The 21119-nt window shown below is 42.0% G+C and overlaps 1 protein-coding gene across 1 annotated transcript in view; it reads right to left on the reverse strand.

The window, feature by feature from the left end:
• Positions 1–21119, reverse strand: part of LOC311148636 (PR domain zinc finger protein 5-like) — a 72827-nt gene that overhangs the window by 30298 nt on the left and 21410 nt on the right. Inside the window, exons 12-13 of the mRNA XM_084185624.1 lie at positions 8713–8873; positions 3781–3874 (exon numbers count right to left, since the gene is read on the reverse strand). Of these exons, the coding sequence (XP_084041750.1) occupies positions 3781–3874; positions 8713–8873 (255 nt within the window). The remainder of the gene's footprint in view (positions 1–3780; positions 3875–8712; positions 8874–21119) is intronic.

The following is a 21119-nucleotide window of genomic DNA, read 5'->3' on the forward strand; positions in this document are numbered from 1 at the left end:
TATTTACATTTTTGTGAAATTCACTGAGGAGGATGGTCCTCCCCTTTCTCCCCTGAGGAGCCTCCACTGCTAGAGTCTCTCTCTCTTCTAGTGGTCTTTGACTTCCCTGCAGGGAGGAAGATGGAGTGACTAGTAAATTGCTCAATGTCTGGTTGGCTTTGTTAAGTACAGTTAAAAAGCAAGGTTCTGTAAGACACATTTCCCTTGTTTTTTTTAAAGACATTTATGAAAGACTAGTGTTGTGTCAGTACTACACTAGGTGTAGTTTTGTCCATGTGGCTGCTAGTTCTGTAAATAAACCTTTAACGTGGCTCCTCTTCCTGTCAATAATCTCTTTAAAGGAAGCCCCCAGCTGAGGTTAAAAGACCTGTGTGTCGACAGTCTCTCTGGATGGTACAAAGTTAAACGCCTGGTATTGTTTGTTTTTCCAGTGTCCTCACACAGGAACAGCACAGCTTCCCTTATTTAATAATAATAATAATAATAATAATAATAATAATAATAATAATAATAATAATAATATGCCATTTAGCAGACGCTTTTATCCAAAGCGACTTACAGTCTTGTGTGCATACATTTTTACGTATGGGTGGTCCCGGGGATCGAACCCACTACCCTGGCATTACAAGCGCCATTCTCTACCAATTGAGCTACAGAGGTGCTTTACCTGGTAAACACTAATTACACAGGATGCTTTGTAAGGTTTTCTCACAGCGATTATCTGGGAGCAGTCACTCGACACTCTGGTCATCACTGTTTCACTGGTCATGAGGAAATTGTCTATGTGTTTGGCCATCACATTAATTTGGGATGTTGTTTGACTAACACATGGTAACATGGGATTTAGCTGTTCATTGATTCCCACACCTTCTACCAGCCAGACAGACAGGGTGGGACTTCTCCTTGTGTACTGCTGATGATGTCAAGGTATCCTGGCGAGTGGCGACATCATTCACCTTAGAGAGTAGGGACCCTTCCCTGCCACTCACAATCAAACTCCATGTCTGGAACTCCAATTAGAACTTATTCCATTCTAAACTAAAGCAAAGAGGGGGACTCCCTCATATTCTCATTAACAGATGATTCCAGAGAGTATGACTCAGTTTATTTGATGATGTGGTCCTCTGTAGCTCAGCTGGTAGAGCACGGCGCTTGTAACGCCAAGGTAGTGGGTTCGATCCCCGCGACCACCCATACACAAAAATGTATGCACGCATGACTGTTAGTCGCTTTGGATAAAAGCGTCTGCTAAATGGCATATTATTATTATTATTATTCATGTTGGCATAAGACTGGTGTAAATACGAATGACCATAAATAGATCATAGGTGAGTGTGACAGTTTTCTACAGTGTGCAGTGATGTTATGTGGTATATGACAGTCCTGGGGTTGACCAAGGTGCTTACGCCAAAGGAAATGTTTACAGAACCCAGTGCCCACTGAGTGTTACTGACATCATAGCAAATGTCATAGTTTGGCGCTCACAAATTGTCACTATTATAGAATCACCCAGTTCAACTATTTAGTGCCTCTAAACAGAGAAGTTCTTTGTGTGAGATTTTATAGTTTGGATTCAGTTTCTGGAATTATAACATTTAGGGTTCCTAATGTATGACTGGCTCACATTACGTACAGTAAAACAGTGAACTTTGCAGTTATTGGTCAAACAGGCATCATTGAAATCGAGATGAATTGGCAGTTTGGTTTAAAAACCCTATGTCCTCTGTGTAAGATATGAGAAGAGTAAAACGGTTGAGTCATTCCACCTTTGACCCATCACTCTGCATGATGTGTGTAAAGATATCGTACTGTATGTCATTATAAAGACAGTGAAGCAGATGTCTTTAGTTTCCCTCTAAACGGCCAGAACAGACTGAGTAGTGGTGTGTCTAATGGACTGAAGACGATCGGTAATTGTAAGGGACATTTACTCTGCTGGAGACCAGTGTCTTCACAGTTGTTAAGTATGCAGTAGTCTCTCTGGGCACAACGTGATTCAAATGCAGTCCAAATGTACATCTGGCAGACCTCTGGGAACACTGAAGGACCACTTATTTAGTGCTGTTTGTCTCTGTGTTTTGGGCAGCCAGTAGGGACATGATGTCATGTAGATGTTGTTCTTTGTGTCCCTTGGATCTAATAGTACAGTCTAGGGTTGGGTGCTATACTGTATATATGGTATACCGGGGTATTTGGAAATACCCACAGGATTGTTTTCATATACCGTCAATACCATTGAAAATATTTATTTGATGTTTTTGAATACATTTGAATATTTGTAGCTACTTTTTAAGTAAAAACCTGCAGTCAACTTGTGCAATACATTAGGAGATAAAGCAGATCGCATTCTTAATTTCACTTGTCACATTATTTTTCATTATGACGCTTACCGTAGTTCCCCAGAACAGCAGCCAGTCACATGTTCGTTGTAAAGAGCACAACGAGAGAAAGCCGGAGTTGGTGAGCCCACAGCGTTCTCTATCTATCAGTGAGTCTCTCTCTGTTGTGCACATGAGGTGATGAAGTTACACTTGTATGCAATTCACTACTAAATGTTTGCTATCAGATATCTTAGAACTGTCTAAGATGTGCTATACCAGGGGTCTCCAACCTTTTCTAAAATATTGCGAGCTACAATTAATTGTCTATCATTCAAATAGGCACATTCTTCTCTTCTTCTCCTCTCTCCTGCAACTCTTCCCCAGGACTTTAGTGTACAAGAGAAAGAAGTGCACTGTGTTTCTGTCAATATACCTGGTAAAATAATGGTTAATAAAACAACTCTAAGGGGGGCCCTATCAAATCTGTGATTTTTTTCCCAAATTATGTTTAATGTTTTTCCTGGTTTTATATTTTGTTTTGTTTTTCACTCTCAAAATTACAATTGTTCATAGAGAAACAGCTGGCAATAAAATGGTGCTAGACTAAGTCCTTACCAAAATAGGTAGGACTAGGTATTAGGCTAATAGATATTTAGTTATAGATAAATGAGCAAGCTCATTTAAACAGTCAAAAGGTATTCTGATTGCTTAATCATAGTCTAGAGCCCTGATTAGGTAGCTATGATTGGAAGATGAGACATCGTTCTTTAAATTGGATGGTGGTCAGTGATAGTAGTGATGGTTGTGATAGTGATAGATGCCCTAGTGATGATGTGATAGCACAGATTGTGTGCTTTGGATCTCAATGGCAGAAGGGGAAAATCGTTAGTACTAAAGCTGCAAACACATTCCCGAGATTAAGGGATTGGGGAAAGGAAATAACCATTGTTTGTTGGGAGCTACTTAGCTTGAGATTATTTCTGCTGATGTATCTGTGGCATGAAAACAAGCAGAGTGGACTGGAGTGAGGATTCAATCTCAGATACAGGGAGGGCAAGAGGAGGATCGGGAGAGAGCAGGAAAGATAGGCAGGGGAAGACAGGGGAGAGAGATAGATTCTAAGTGGGAGAAAGACAAGATCCAAACAGACAAGTAGAAGTAGAGAAACACAGAAAGAAAAGGAGGGAGGAAGGGAGTAGGGGGTAGATGGAGGGAGTGTGTGTGACTGTGCCAGGTCTGTGCACTAGTCTGTTGGTAAGGAAACAGACAGGAATGTGTGGCTCTCCAGTTAAAGGCAGTTTAATGAACATCCACTCTGGGACATTGTTACCACTCTGGGCTCTGGGGGAGCAGACTAGCCTTGTATGGATCTGGGAGACTGGATTGGTGTTTATCTTACACCGTTTTATGTAATGTTCAATGACAGTTGAACTTGTCTTGTTATGGCAGGGCCACTGACCTGTATGGCTGCGGATGTGGACCCTCAAAGTGCCGTTGCTGGCGAACTTTTGTCCACAGTATGGGCAGATCTTCTCCTTTTCCCCTGTGTGCGTCTGTTATGGAAAAGGTCAGAAAACATATTGTTGGTATTTAGGAAAGACAATTGTAACATTCAGTGGTACATCTTTCCCTCATTACAAAGCCCATGATAATCACAGGTAGAGCATATTCACCACTTGGATACTATGAGCTCTGCTAAAACTCTTGGATACTAAACAGAGAAACTTTGAAAGGTTCCATTACGGTTAAATGCCCTATGGTTATATAACATTTACAAAGTATTTTTAATAAAGTATTGGATAAGTTGTCAAAGTTGTTTAATATATATTGGCACTAAAAAGCTACAAAGCCTCAAAGTCCTTTCAGGGTGTATTCAAGGGTGGTCTTCTGACAAATATTTGATGTCAGTCATTTAACCAGAGATCCTGTTCAACACTGGGAGTATCTACCCCACTGAGAGACCAGACCTCCTTGGTGCTAGACATTAATGTGAATGCTGCCACTAGAGCTAGACACTGCTACTAGACACTGGTGTTCATATGAACTCTACAGCTCTCCAATTGGAACTCTAGAGGCTCTGAACTCTACAGCTCTCCAATTGGAACTCTACAGGCTCTGAACTCTAGCGCTCTCCAATTGGAACTCTACAGGCACTGAATTCTACAGCTCTCCAATGGAAACTCTACAGGCTCTGAACTCCACAGCTCTCCAGTGGGAACTCTACAGCCTCTGAACTCTCCAGCTCTCCAGTGGGAACTCTACAGGCTCTGACCTCTACAGCTTTCCAAATGGAACTCTACAGGCTCTGAACTCTCCAGCTCTCCAAATGGAACTCTACAGGCTCTGACCTCTACAGCTCTCCAAATGGAACTCTACAGGCTCTGACCTCTACAGCTCTCCAAATGGAACTCTACAGGCTCTGACTTCTACAGCTCTCCAAATGGAACTCTACAGGCTCTGACCTCTACAGCTCTCCAAATGGAACTCTACAGGCTCTGACCTCTACAGCTCTCCAAATGGAACTCTACAGGCTCTGACCTCTACAGCTCTCCAAATGGAACTCTACAGGCTCTGACCTCTACAGCTCTCCAAATGGAACTCTACAGGCTCTGACCTCTACAGCTCTCCAAATGGAACTCTACAGGCTCTGAACTCTCCAGCTCTCCAAATGGCACTCTACAGGCTCTGACCTCTACAGCTCTCCAAATGGAACTCTACAGGCTCTGACCTCTACAGCTCTCCAATTGGAACTCTAGAGGCTCTGAACTCTACAGCTCTCCAATTTGAACTCTACAGGCTCTGAACTCTAGCGCTCTCCAATTGGAACTCTACAGGCACTGAATTCTACAGCTCTCCAATGGAAACTCTACAGGCTCTGAACTCCACAGCTCTCCAGTGGGAACTCTACAGGCTCTGAACTCTCCAGCTCTCCAGTGGGAACTCTACAGGCACTGACCTCTACAGCTTTCCAAATGGAACTCTACAGGCTCTGAACTCTCCAGCTCTCCAAATGGAACTCTACAGGCTCTGAACTCTACATATCTCCAATTGGAACTCTACAGGCTCTGAACTCCACAGCTCTCCAATTGGAACTGTACAGGCTGACTTTAGGGTGGTTTCAGTCCTTCTCCGGAAAGATGGATTAAAGAATCCAAACGATTCAGCAGGCCTATCATTAGAGTCAAAGAGCCAGGAGGTTGAGGGTGAGGAGCAGGGCGGAGACCAGAGAGATCTGCTCTGCCTGCATTCCTCTTTCCCTCCTCGACCTGCCCTCTCCCATCTCCTGTCCTCACTCCTCAAACACAATCAGGTCAGTCTTTTCTCTGAGGTCCAGACTGGCGGGCACTGTATGTACACACTGCAAGAAATGTGTGCAAAAAGAGCAGAATGCTGCACCCCCCAGCCAGGCTAAATGTCTCTCACCCTCCCCGCTCTCCTCCTTCATTCTCCTTCACTTCCTCTCTCTCTCTATCTCTTTCTTTCTTTCTCTCTTTCTTTCTTTCTTTCTTTCTTTCTGCTGAAAAGGTAAGTATTTTGTGAATTCTGCTGCTGGGCTGATGTAAATTCCCCAGAATAAACACAAGTATTAGAAGCTCAAAATCTGTGTGACAGTTTAAACAGCAGAACAACAATACAGACAGGAATACCATCTTTCCTTTCTCCCATCCTCTTCTCTCCATCCCCCTCCATCCCACGCTATCGGCATTAGGTTACATAAACCCTTTCCTTCACTCTCCCTCTCTCTCTCTCTCTCTCTCACACACACACACACACACACACACACACACACACGGACAGATGTCTCCCAGATGCCCCAATGTACGGTTGTTTGGTTTGTTGTTTCTATTTCTTACTTCATAAAAGGCTTCATAGTTTTCACTGGGGAACATTATGTTCCAAAACAGACCTTTGGAAAATATTGGGGTTATACATAATCATTACACCATCCTTTTAATGTGGATAGTATGGATGTGACATTCATTACTTGGCTAACACCTCTGTCATTTTTTCACACAACAAACATAAACACAAACAAATGCAATGCAAAATAAACAATGTACAGGTTCTGTACTGTACACACACTGCACGGCAGATACAGAGCAAACAAATGCTCCATGTACACACATCTCTGCCTTTAAGAAGAATGATTACGGCAATTTAAGGGTGTTCTGAGAGGAAGACTAAACTAGGGCTGCCAGAGAAACACATCATTACTGTTCATTTTCAGATCAACCTGAAAGTGGAGAGGACAACCAGACAGCACACTGACAAAAGCACCTGGAGGAAAACAAACGCAGATGACAGGAATGAGACGATCCATAGTCTCTTGCCATGAGCGGAATAGGAAATGGATAAAGACTGTACTCTGTATAGTATACTACAGCACACAGAGCACCATGTACTCCATGTCCTTCCCAGATCCCCAGTCAGAGTTCTGGGCTGCGTCCCAAATGGCACCATATTCCATATATAGTTCACTACTTTTAACCAGGGCCTTGAGCTCTTTTGACCAGGGCCCTGGGCTCTGGTTAAAAGTCGTGCACTACAAAAGGACATGTATTTTATAATTTAACTTATATGGTGCCATTTGGAACACAGCCCTGCTGTTCAGTCCCAGCCAGGTTACTGAGCTCAGCTACCTGTCTTTAAATCACTGCCAAGACAGAGCACTCTCTCAGCAGTCTCCAGTCTCTGAACACCGACCAACCGGAGAGAGAGACAACTCATGTGCCTGTCTGTCTTCAGTCCTACTGTACTAAGGCCATGTTATGTTTGATTTGTTTCTTTTGCCATGTGCCAAGAAACTGTTTGGTCTCAATCTGATCCATAAGCCAAGCGGACAATGTCAGATTGATCTGTCCTGTGCTTTGAAACCCTGTGGAGTTAATGGACTAAATGTCATGTGTAAATTACAAACAGAGACCGGATGATTCCTGGGCTGCACAGGGAACAATGGTGGAGGATGACTATATACTGTAGCCTAGTTCCAGTCCAGCATACAAGAGAGATCACAAGAAAACACAAATGTCAATTTCCTCTACTTTTCATTAAAGGAAAAATCCACCCAAAACCACTCATTCCTTTAATTTACAGTGTTAATATTTTTTTCTGAACAAATGTTTCATTTTGACGTTATAATAAAGGTTGTTAGCAACATGGAAAATCATTGTGGAAATCTGTTGCTGCTCAAGTCAACTACAAAATCCACAATGCAATGCTCTCTCTATGTGCTGGCTAGCTAGCTGGCTGGCTAGCTGGCTAGCTAGCTAGCTAGCTAGCAAGCAAGCAAGCAAACGTAGCTACACACAATAATACCGAAGACAATATCTGCATGTAACGTAGCTAGTTAGTTGTAAAATTGCCTAAACAAACTGCACTATCAGTTTAGGAGTCTACATTCGCAACAGAGATATAGTTTTGAGGAGATGGGAAATGTTGCCCGTGGTACGTCAATGGGCCGTGCAGTGCATTCTGGGCGATTCTGGGACAAGGAGCGCTCTCCTTCAAGGAGTGAATGGGAGTCTATTGGGCGCTAGCTCAAAAACTCAACATTAGCACGAATTTCGTCAACAAGAAGTATATCATTACAAATCCTTTCCGAGATAATTAACTTGCTATCTGTAGTATCGTATAACTTTGGAATCGTGACATTACAAACTTTTGAGGACAATAGGCAGGTTTCTCGACATATACACTGACTTTGAGAATGGATTGCGTGACGATTAGCTTAGCAACAGCGTGATGCAGTATGACAATGTGAACGAGATTGGTCGACAGTCTGCTGTGTGGGGCGTTATACGTTCCTTCATTCATTGGATTCCTATCTCCTTTCAAAAATATCCCTGGCAACGGCACCATGCAATTCACCCTGGACTAAAAGGCAAACAAATAGGAAAATGTGCTAGACCCTCCGTTAAATTACACATTTCTCGAAGTAGGAATATCGCAAAAATATGATCAATGGCTCATTGGAGAGAAGACATCTTCCAGAGTTATGACATCGGCCAATATTGAAATCTGACATGTATGATAGACGTTTCGCGATCTAAAAGTAGTATTCCTATTAACTTCCAGTGTAGTGAGAGCAACTTTATCATGGTGCTACGTCATACCGGACAGATTTCTGCCTGCTTAAACCCCAATAACTCAGATACACATGAAAACATGAAATGACCCAGGGAATCGATAGAACATCACTCAGAGATACACAACAACAATATAACATAAAATATGGGTGAACCTTTCCTTTAACATTTGAAGGACATTCTTACATACGAAATGTAGGAAAACACACACATACAGGATCATTATTTTGAAAGAGGATTTGCTCTAGGAGAGACTGACGATGTCTGGACTGGGCTCTACAGTACATAAGACTGGCTGAACTCACCTTCTTGTGGCTCTTGAGAACAGAGGGGGTGACGAAGGCCTTCTCACACAGGTCACATTTGTACTTCTTGTGTCCATCGTGCACCACCTGGATGTGCACGTTGAGCGTGTCTTTCCTCTTGAAGGTTGCATCACACTGGTCACACTTGAATGTCCTCTCACCTACAGAAATGACAAAAAACCAACCCAACACAGTAAAGAAAGAGCAACTTTCCGTCACTCTCATTTCTGCACCCTCTTATTTTCCGGGGAGGACAAGAAAGAGAGGGATCCATTGTTATGTCTGAAAGCATAACCATCACTCACAGTAGGCCTGAAAACAATTTCTCAAGGCCAATTGTATGGGCTAAAGAACATTGTGTGTTACATTGCTGCTCCCTACAATTTTCTTTTCATATGATCTGGACCGTACTTATTTTTTTACCTTTACCTTGTACCTTTTTCTAAAATGATGCTCATCTTGCATCCATAGCAACCCAGATTGAAGGAGAGGACAGAAACAGATGGACGCTGATCATACAAAGCTGCTTGCTCTTGGAATGGTCTCTTATTTCACAGCAATAAAAACACCAACCAACACTTACATTTTTCATTCACTTAACAACATTAAAAACACCAGACATCACTCTGACATTAAACATAAGCACAACTCTCAGCTGTTCCCAAACCAGAGCCATATAGACTACATAATGATGTTATTTTTCACGCCTTAACTCAGTGACTCCATACAACAGAGGCTCTTGTTGAAAAGTGCCTTTTTCCATTATAGGGGGATCAGTGGGTTGGTTTCCTTCGAGTGGTTTGGAGAGAGTGTATGCTTGGCAGAGTGAGCCTTGGCCACAAACGTGTGTTCATTCTCCCATTACGAAGAATGAACATGATGGTCAGCACAATAAAGCGGGACACAAGTAGAGGCCTGTGTCCATTAATGCTCTAGTAGTGAAATAAAACCATTCCTTCCATTAATATTAAAGTCAGGTACTCAACCAAACACAGACTTAATTAATGCTGAGGTTTTAAGTCATTCACAAACATGATTATGAGATGAAGGGGTATTCTGTGGAGGGCTTTTTACCCTACTTTATGGTAAAATCAAATCAAAGTGTGTTGGTCACATGCACACGGTCAGTGGCGTGTATTCAAGGATGCCAAGGGAAGCCAGGTTTCCCCAAAAAATTTACCAAGAAAAAAATAAACAATTATTTATCTTTTGTCTCTGTGTTGTCATAATTTTCCTTCAATTCGCAAGAGGCTGAATGTATCTCACCGGAGAAAGCATCCGAGCGAGCGAAACAGCGCCCCTCTGTCTCTGTATGTGTAGGCCATCTATCTGATGCGGTCTGGTCATAAAGAGTATGACATTGTTGCCGCCCGCAGCATTGAATGCAAGGGAAGCCAGCCAGCATTTGGCCTCCCTTGATAAAAAAAAAAAGTATATAATAATAGCCAATTAGCATTGAGCTAAACTGAGTGAGCTCAACTGTGAATGGTCCTGCCGCAACAAAAAAAGTGTCAAGGGATGGCAGTTTGGATTTGGCTTCACTCCTATCACAGAGAAATATGTCATCGACAGAAACAACTTGAATTGTTGTGTTGTGGTCTTCCGGTGGCTGGCTAGCTAGCTAGCTAAAATTGGAGATAGGGATTTGAAATTGTGTTTTTACTTAATTCTCCGTACTGGCCAATGATTATAACAGCGATTCTGATCCAACCATAAAATACATTGTGCCCCTGGACTGAGAGGATGAAAGCTCAATATGTAGCTAGATGTAGAAGGCTAATGTTAACTAGCTAATGTTGCCCATGAAAGGAAGTTAGGCTAGCGAGCAAGCATTTTAGCCAGGTGGTCTAGGACAACAAAACATTAAAGAGTGTACTGTATGACAGAGTCATAGACTGTTTCGTCAACATGAACGAGAAGAGGATGGCATTGGCGTTTCTCTACAAGTAGGGTGAGTCAACATGTTTTTTCTACTTGCACGAACGCGCGCACACACACACACACACACACACACACAAATCAGAACCATGGATAGCCACATCATATTTAGCTTACATTGATTGGACTAAATCGTTTTTGGTATCTTTTTTAGTTGTCACTGTATTAGACTAAGCATTGGTGTTTTGATGATGTTGTAATGTTGAAGTTGAAATTGTGCTGGAATAGTGGAGGCAGCTCCTGTTTTCTTTGTGACTTGCGGTAACTCTCCATGGTTCTAAATCAATAGATGTGTAGTAATCCAAAAATGTCGGAAACATTAACTTTCTTGACCATGGTATAGGTCATGTAAATGTTTTTTACATGCAATATGCTTTGTGGACTTCACCGGACAGAGGTTGCTCTCCGGTTTTGTGAATAAACAAAGGTGTGGTTGAATTTATTCTGCCCCTTTGTCTTCTTATAGTCTCGGCCATGGGCATACAATATATCACGGTCGCAAGGCATATGAACTAACAAGTTATAGAACAAACAACACAATTACCACAACACATAGGTTGTAATATGGCTTTTTCTTCTGGCTTGGCTTCCCCAGTGATTTTACCAAAGCACCGCTACTGCAAACACGGTACAGTGAAATGCTTGCTTGCTCTCCTCAACAAACCAGTACAATAACAATATCAATCAAAAATCAAATGCCAAATACAAAAGTACAAAAATAAGTAGTAGTAATACAAAGTAGAAAAAAAGTAATAAACTAGTATGAGAAGTATGTACATCATAGAATATACAGTATGATAGATTTATCAAACTGAAGACTGTTTTCTATAGTAAAGTGTGTAATGTAAAGTGACTTGGTATAGCAGCTTAAATAAATAGTAATCATAAACAGTAACAGCAGTGTTGAATGTGTGTGTGTTTCAAGTTTTTAATGTCACAAGTACAGTGAATTTGTGTGTGTGTGTGTGTGTGTGTGTGCGTGCGTGTGTGTGGAGAGTCAATGCAAATAGTCTCTAAGGTGCAGGCGGGTAGACAGCTGCTTCAACAGTCTGATGGCCTGATGGTAGAAACTGCCTCGGAGCCTGTTGGTCCGAGACCCGATGCTCCAATACAGTTTACCAGACAGTAACAGACTGAACAGTCTGTGGTTCGGGTGACTGGAGTCCTTGGCGATCTTCCGGTCCTTCCTCAGACACCAACTAGTGCAAATGTCCTGGAGGGCAGGGAGCTCGCCCCCAATGATGTATTGGGCCGTCCGCGCCACCCTCTGTAAAGTCTTGCGGTTGAAAGTGGTGCAATGTCCATACCAGGTGGTGATGCAGCCAGATAAGATGCTCTCAATGGTGCACCTGTAAAAGTTATTGAGGATCTGAGAGGCCATCCTGAGGTTGAAGAGGCGCTGTTGCGCCTTCCTCACCACGGTGTTGGTGTGTTGGGTCCATGTCAGGTCTTCGACGATGTGCATGCCGAGGAACTTGAAGCTCTCCACTGCATCCCTGTCGATGTAGATGGGGGCCTGCTCCCCCCGCTGTTTCCTGTTGTCCACGATCAACTCCTTGGTTTTGCTGATATTGAGGGAGAGGTTGTTATCCTGGCACCAGTCTGCCAGGGCTCCAACTTTCTCCCTGTAGGCTGTCTCGTCGCTGTCGTTGATCAGGCCTACCACCATCGTGTCGTCAGCAAACTTAATGATGGTGTTGGAGTCGTGCGTGGCCATGCAGTCGTGGGTAAACAGAGAGTACAGGTGGCGGCTGAGTACACACCCCTGGGGGGCCCCCGTGTTGAGTCACCCCTGGGGGGCCCCCGTGTTGAGGGGTTGTTGCCTACCCTCACCACCTGGGGTCTGCCCGTCAGGAACTCAAGAAACCAATTGCAGAGAGAGGTGTTCAAACACAGGGCCCTGAGCTTAATCACGAGCTTGGAGTGGACTATGGTGTTGAAAGCTGAGCTGTAGTCAATGAACAGCATTCTCACAGGTATTCCTTTTGTCCAGATTGAATAGGGCAGTGTGCAGTGCAATGGCAATTGCGTCGTCCGTGGATCTGTTGGGACAGTACGCTAATTATAGTTGGTGCAGTGTGTCAGGTACAGTGGAGCTGATGTGGTCTTTGACCAGCCTCTCAAAGCACTTCATGATGATAGAAGTGAGTGCTACAGGGTGATAGTCATTCAGGCATGTTAACTTTGTTTGCTTGAGTACAGGAACAATGGTGGACATATTGAAGCACGTGAGGATTACAGACTGGGACAGGGAGAGGTTGAATACTGTATGTCCGTAAAAATTCTAGCTAGCTGGTCTGCACATGCTCTGAGGACGCGACCAGGAATCCCATCAAGGCCGGTTGCTTTGTGGGTATTCACACGCATATAAGTCTTACTTATGCCATTCACAGAGAATGAGAGCACACAGTCCTCTTGAGTAGCAGGGGCCCTCGTAGGAGGGTTGATGTTTTCCTTGAAGCGAGCATAGAAACTGTTTACCCAGCTAACAACAAACGTTCCCACAACTTTATAGAGAACGTTCCCTTAAGAGTCTCATTAGATCATTATTACTTAGCCTTTTTAATAGGAATTTTCATTCCAGTGATGTGCAAGGACCGTTTCCAATAGACCATTAATGTCAAATCGAACTTACCGAGAACATGGATACCATGTTCTCAGAATATTCAATATTAATGATCTAGACACGTTTCATTGGAATGTTGCAAGAATATTCCAGTGTGCAGTTTTCTGAGGGTTAGGAGAATATTCCATCAATGTCAAACCAAACACACTCAGAATATGGTTGCCATGTTCTCAGAATATGTTCATGGGAACATTGCAAGAACATTTCTGTGTCCAATGACGTTTAAAACATAGGACGTTCTGTCATGGTCCCCTGGAAGTTTTTGTCTAGTTCCCAGCTTGTTCCGGGGGCGTCCCTTAAGACGTTTTAGGATGTCGCCTGATGTTCCCAAAGAAACGTTTTCCCCAAAAAAAACATGATTGGTGTACGACTGATCCATTCACAGATCTTTGTCTGTTGGCAAGGTCAGGGACATCCACACACAAACAGTGCTTTTAACATACAATGCTTTCAACTTACATATTTGACACACTTTGACATACAGTGAGGGAAAAAAGTATTTGATCCCCTGCTGATTTTGTACGTTTGCCCACTGACAAAGAAATTATCAGTGTATCATTTTAATGGTAGGTTTATTTGAACAGAGAGAGACAGAATAACAACTACAAAAAAACAGAAAAATGCATGTCAAAACTGTTATAAATTAATATGCATTTTAATAAGGGAAATAAGTATTTGACCCCTCTGCAAAACATGACTCAGTACTTGGTGGCAAAACCCTTGCTGGCAATCACAGAGGTCAGACGTTTCTTGTAGTTGGCCACCAGGTTTGCACACATCTCAGGAGGGATTTTGTCCCACTCCTCTTTGCAGATCTTCTCCAAGTCATTAAGGTTTTGAGGCTGACGTTTGGCAACTCAAACCTTCAGCTCCCTCCACAGATTTTCTCTGGGATTAAGGTCTGGAGACTGGCTAGGCAACTCCAGGACCTTAATGTGCCTCTTCTTGAGCCGCTCCTTTTTACATTTTTACATTTTTAGTCATTTAGCAGACGCTCTTATCCAGAGCGACTTACAGGAGCAATTAGGGTTAAGTGCCTTGCTTAAGGGCACATCGACAGATTTTTCACCTAGTCGGCTCGGGGATTAGAACCAGCGACCTTTCGGTTACTGGCACAACGCTCTTACCCACTAAGCTACCTGCCGCCCTTTGTTGCCTTGGCCGTGTGTTTTGGGTCATTGTCATGCTGGAATACACATCCACGACCCATTTTCAATGCCATGGCTGAGGGAAGGAGGTTCTCACTCAAGATTTGACGGTACATGGCCCCGTCCATCGTCCCTTTGATGCAGTGAAGTTGTCCTGTCCCCTTAGCAGAAAAACACCCCCAAAGCATAATATTTCCACCTCCATGTTTGACGGTGGGGATGGTGTTCTTGGGGTCATAGGCAGCATTTCTCCTCCTCCAAACACGGCGAGTTGATGCCAAAGAGCTCGATTTTGGTCTCATCTGACCACAACACTTTCACCCAGTTCTCCTCTGAATCATTCAGATGTTCATTGGCAAACTTCAGACGGCCCTGTATATGTGCTTTCTTGAGCAGGGGGACCTTGCGGGCGCTGCAGGATTTCAGTCCTTCACGGTGTAGTGTGTTACCAATTGTTTTCTTGGTGACTATGGTCCCAGCTGCCTTGAGATCATTGACAAGATCCTCCCGTGTAGTTCTGGGCTGATTCCTCACCATTCTCATGATCATTGCAACTCCACGAGGTGAGATCTTGCATGGAGCCCCAGACCGAGGGAGATTGACAGTTATTTTGTGTTTCTTCCATTTGCGAATAATCGCACCAACTGTTGTCACCTTCTCACCAAGCTGCTTGGCGATGGTCTTGTAGCCCATTCCAGCCTTGTGTAGGTCTACAATCTTGTCCCTGACATCCTTGGAGAGCTCTTTGGTCTTGGCCATGGTGGAGAGTTTGGAATCTGATTGATTGCTTCTGTGGACAGGTGTCATTTATACAGGTAACAAGCTGAGATTAGGAGCACTCCCTTTAAGAGTGTGCTCCTAATCTCAGCTCGTTACCTGTATAAAAGACACCTGGGAGCCAGAAATCTTTCTGATTGAGAGGGGTTCAAATACTCAGATTAATATAATAGTTCAATTAAAACATTTACATGCTTTGCAAAAATAACAATTTCCCTAATAATACTGTTTATTTACATGGACACATCTGAAATCAGGCTACCTGATGGGACTTTGATAAATGCAGAAAATCACCAATCAAAATAAAAGTTCTACCACAGTGACCATGTTATTTTTGGGAAGCCTATTTGATTCTTTTGAGTTCAGACATATAAAATGTGTATGTGAAAGCTATTTCTAAGATGCATACTTTCAGTTTTTCTGAACTCACTTCAGTCATGCAAAAGAGGGAAGCTCGCGCTGCTGGTGCTAGCACATGGGCAGATCAAATACACCACTGCAACTCTGATTAAGGTGTCTCCATGTCCCAATAATTCGAAAGATTGCTCAGAAATCCAGTTGTTTTAATCATTGTATGCTTAATTCGATTATGACCTTACAGCGATTAAGATAAGCAGAGTAAGGTGTTTATATGACTAATGCCATACTTGGACTACTGCCATAATCAGTTTAATATCAAATTACTAGTGTGCATGTAAACATACTCCATGTCTGTATCAGTTAATCTCAGTATTCTCGCATCATTGATTTGATTTACTTATTTCAGCAATTTTAGGGTTTTCTTTTTGTGAACAATGATTTATTCGTTTTTCTTGCATGTCCTAGATAATTACAGTATCAAGATTCAATACAAATACATACAGTTCAATAGGGGGGGGGGAACACAAAAACACCATGCAAATGAAAAAGGGCAAAACAGATTAAAGACAAAAATGTTTCAGTATTTCCAAATTCAATCGATCTATTCAAATGTAATTATCAAAGGCTACCAACACAGAGCCATTTAGGAAAATATAATAAAGACCAAGCAGGGCAATGCTATGTCCCATCCGCACGACCAAACATTGTTGTTAAATTAGCTCTTGCAAGTGGGAGATAGCATGTGAACATGTGACCAATTGACCAGAGTTTTGGGCTTGGCCCCACATAGTCTGGCAGTGAATCTTTCCAGCTGTGCAATGTCCAAGAACATAAGCAACCAAAATCTGCAAAGGGCAATACCCGGTTCAAACCAACTCCTTAGAATAGTTTTTTTTTCAGCTGTTATTGCAGCCATAACAATCCGCCTCTCTTGGTAAGATAACAAAATGCTAGGGCTGCAACCCAACAGGAGGAGGGATAGGCAAACAGGTAGGCTCCTGCCAAGAATAACATTTAAAATATTAACTAAATAAACCCAAAGAGACTTCAACGGTACACAGCTCCAAAATATATACATATAATTGCCCACCTCAGATTGGGTACATTTAATACATAACTCACTATCCACAGGCTTCATCTTGAACTTTCGCTCTGGGAAAGGACCTTATAAGAGGCAAAAATATTGCCCCATATCGTGGTCCAATCCCTTCAAACTCTACACTTTGTAGGTCCCTTCTCCCAGACCTTTATAACAGGTAGATGTTTTATATTATGAGTCACTAACCTATCATATAGTGAGGACACCATTCTGTCTTTTCCTGGACATGAAAATTATTTCAATAAAGAGTGGTTTGGTGTCCCATGGTACCCCATAGGTTTTCAATGCTGTACAGAGTCTGAGATTTACAAAAATATATAAAAATAAAAAAGCAAAAACCAGGGAGAGAATATGACTCTTTCAGATCTTGAAAGAAACAAACCTCTTGCAGATTGAAGGTATCCTTCAAAACATGATTACCTTGCTTAGACAAAGGAGGGAATGTACAGAGCATAGAGCCAAACCAAATAAAATTGTTATTCCAAATAGGAGATAACTCTTGAAAATTAAAAGTTGTGCCCAGACAATTATTGATTTGGTTTGGTACCAAACAGTCAATGTATTTTTTACAATGGATCCCATAAAAGATTAGGAAGGTGCTGAATTCTAATTGCGTGAGACTTGGCCTCCTCTATTTTCCACCAAGGCACATCAGATGAAGAGTCAAGCCAAATACTCAGTGACCTCAGCTGAAATGCCCCATAGTAGAGTTTAAAGGTAAAGAGAGCCCTCCAAACTTTTTGGGGCATTGTAAGGTGGAGAGACTAATTCTCTGACGTTTCCCATTCCAAATGAAATTTCTCCCCGAGATATCCATGTCCTTAAAGAATGAAGTTGGGGGAGGATGAGGAAGCATTGAAAACAGGAAATGTATATGGGGGAGGACATTCATTTTTATAACTTAAACTTTTCCCCCCTTTTCGAGCCCTATATATATTTATTAATTTTTTCTCGTTCATCATGAGTTGCAAATTGGATCGAATTTGAATGCCCAGGTATGTAAATCCCTTATTTTCTTAAGTGATAGGTAAAAAGGGTAATGTGACTTGTTTAGCTGTGGGGTTTAGAAGCATTAAAATAGACTTGGACCAGTTCATTTTATAGCCATAGAAAGAGCCAAAATCTTTAAAGAGGTCAAGTATGTGTGGTATAGAATTAAAGACATCGGACAAATACAGTAAGATGTCATCAGCATACAGGGAGATATGGTGCGCTGTTTCTTTGATCTCCCGAGTGGCGCAGCGGTCTAAGGCACTGCATTCGATTCCAGGCTGTATCACAACCGGCCGTGATTGGGAGTCCCATAGGGCGGCGCACAATTGGCCCAGCGTCGTCCGGGTTTGGCCGGTGTAGGCTGTCATTGCAAATAAGAATTTGTTCTTAACTGACTTGCCTAGTTAAATAAAGGTAAAATAAAAATAAATAAATAGGCAAGATGTTAATATTTTGCCTAATGGCCTGGGCTAGCAGTTCTAATGAAAGGGCAAATAGGCCAGGACTCAGTGGGCAACCCTGTCTTGTGGATATTTTTAGGACAAACTTTGGGGCGGCGGAATGGCCAGTCTGGATACGACCAGTGGGGTCGGTATATATGGTGCTGATCACACTAATACATTTTGACCCAAACCCAAAACAGCCCATAAATACTCCTATTCCACACCATCAAACACCTTCTCTATATCTACCGAGGACAGTGGAGTCTACAATATGGAATAGGCGGCGTATGTTGTCCAAGGCCAACCAACCCTTTATGAATCCTGATTGGTCAGGATTAACCAATGATGATATACAAGTCTCTAATCTTTTTGACAAGACCGTCGCAAAGAGTTTAAAATCACAGTTCAAAATTGATAAGGGCATGTAGCTTGAACATTCAAGCGGGTCCTTGGCACCTGGGCTTCTGAGTGGCACAGCGGTCTAAGGCACTGCAGCTCAGTGCTAGAGGCGTCACTACAGACCTTGGTTTGATTCCAGGCTGTATCACAATCCGGCCAGGATTGGGAGTCCCATAGGGCGGCGCACAATTGGCCCAGCGTCGTCCGGGTTTGGCTGGGGTAGGCCATCATTATAAATACGAATTTGTTCTTAACTGACTTGCCTAGTTAAATACAGGTAAAATAAAAAATAAGATATGTTTTTGGTCCACTATGGAATTTCCCTATCTCCAGCGAGTGGTTGATTGAGTCTAGTAATACAGATCAGACTAAATCCCACACAGCCAACAATAATTCAGGAGGGATACCATCCAACCCTGGAGACTTGGATTTTGACATTGAATCTAAGGCAGTCTTCAGATGGGGCATTTAATAGACTGACTTGATTAACAGACAGTTCCAAAAGCTAACATCTTAGAGTCTTTAGGAAACTCCAAGGTATACAGATTGGAATACAAAGTAGTGAAGTATGATTAATTTGGGAGGGAAGGGTACAAAGTTCACCAATCCTAATGACATCAATAGATGAAAAGATGTTCAGTTTGCTTCAGTTTCATTGCCAAGTGCCTACTCGGTCTCGCTTTCAAATTAATAAATTCAGCCCTAGAACTAGTCACCATCTTATGCTCAGTTTTAGAATGTTGTCAGTGCTATCTGCCCATCTTCAGTATAGTTGTACTTTTGCATCAACTCTAGACAGGCTATTTCTCTCTCTAATGAAGAAATCTGAAGGTTGCGTTTTTTTATAATAATTATAATAATAATAATAATAATAATAATAATAATAATAATAAGCCATTTAGCAGACGCTTTTATCCAAAGCGACTTACAGTCATGTGTGCATACATGTGATGAGAAGGAATTACACATTATTCCTCTAATGCAACAATTCGTTACTTCCCATAATGTATGTGGGTCTACCTCTGGTTGTGATTTAACCTGTAAGAAATCCTTATTGCCAGTCAAAATTTGGTTTAAGAATTCCCTATCCTGCTAAAGAAAAACATTGAAATGCCATGAATCCTGGAGAAATCAAGGCTTAAAAATCCTTCTTTAATTAACCTGTTTCCTCCCCTTCATCTACACTGATTTGAAGTGGATTTAACAAGTGACATCAATAAGGGATCATAGGTTTCACCTGGATTCACCTGATCAGTCTATGGTGATGGAAAGAGCAGGTATTCCTAACATTTCAGAAAAACTGGGGTGGAGAAGAGAATCAATTCATGAGAAAGACTGATGACGGGGAGAAAAGACGGTTTAAACTCTAATACTAGGATTTCTTAGGCATTAGGGATCCACAATGTTCAAGTCATCTAAAAAGGTCTTAATATAATTTGAAGGTGCCTGACGTGCCAAGATATAAGTTAAAATCTCCCCCAAGGATGGTAACAGAGTCTGGGAAGTCTAACCATTTAAGCTTCAGGTCTTAAAAAAAGGATTTATCGAAAGAATTTGGTGCATAAATGGAGGACAAAAAACATAATTGAGTGCCATTAATAGTAACAGAGGCATACCAATACCATACTTCTGTGTTTCCCCTAGATACCCCCACCTTCATTCGAAGTTTCCTCATAATTACAATCATAACACCCTTTGTTTTGTTTGGGGCACAAGAGTAAGCTATTATCTTATTTTTTAAAATCTGAAATCTATTGATATCATTGGCTATCAAATGGGTCTCCTGTAGGAAGGCGAAATCAATATTTCTACATCGTAACTACTCTAAACAACAAATTCTCTTGATAGGGCTGTTCAAGCCTCGAACGTTTAAAGTTAAAAGGTTAAACAAAAATCGAAGTCTCTGAATGTGTCCAATAATTGCTAATGCAGTTGAAGTGTGGAGACAGGCCAATAGACATCTCATGATCTCCTGATCTCATTCCCTTTTCACTGCCATTCTCCATTATGGAACAATAATCTAATCTTATCAAGCTCAAACCCTTTGTTTTTCCTCAATGTTCTAGCAGAAATATTTTCACCCTCAGTGACATCTTTGATAATTCAGGTCTTCGAACTTTTCTCTCTACTCCAAACTTAACTCAACCGACACCTGCGGTCACTTCCATCTGTAACAGAGAACTCCTAGGTTTTGGAGAACAGTTGAACTGGAAGGTAATATAGAACAATGTTTTCTCATCATAAAAATAAATCTCACCAGTTAACTAATTAATTAATTCACAAATTGTACTCTACACCATATCGCTGCTTCCATAATCTCGATAATCGGTTCAGTCTTGGTTCAGTCGGGACCTATGTACATATGTTTTGGGAATGCCCAGTGGTCTCTGACCTCTGGACATACGTTAAATACCTTCTGCACACCTTGATAGAGGTAAATGTACCTATGTCGCCTGGTCTGTTTCTACTAGGAAATGCTTGTGACATTCCATTGGATTCTATGAAATTGAAATTGTTAATGTGTGCCCTAACCACCGCCCCCAAAAAATAAGACCAAAAAATTCCACAGCTAAGCTGCATGGCGCGGCTACAAAAACTCTAGTGGGCTGGTCAAATGCCATCTC

Source organism: Coregonus lavaretus, assembly GCF_964263955.1.
Source record: "Coregonus lavaretus genome assembly, chromosome: 21".
Taxonomy (NCBI): Eukaryota; Metazoa; Chordata; class Actinopteri; order Salmoniformes; family Salmonidae; genus Coregonus; species Coregonus lavaretus.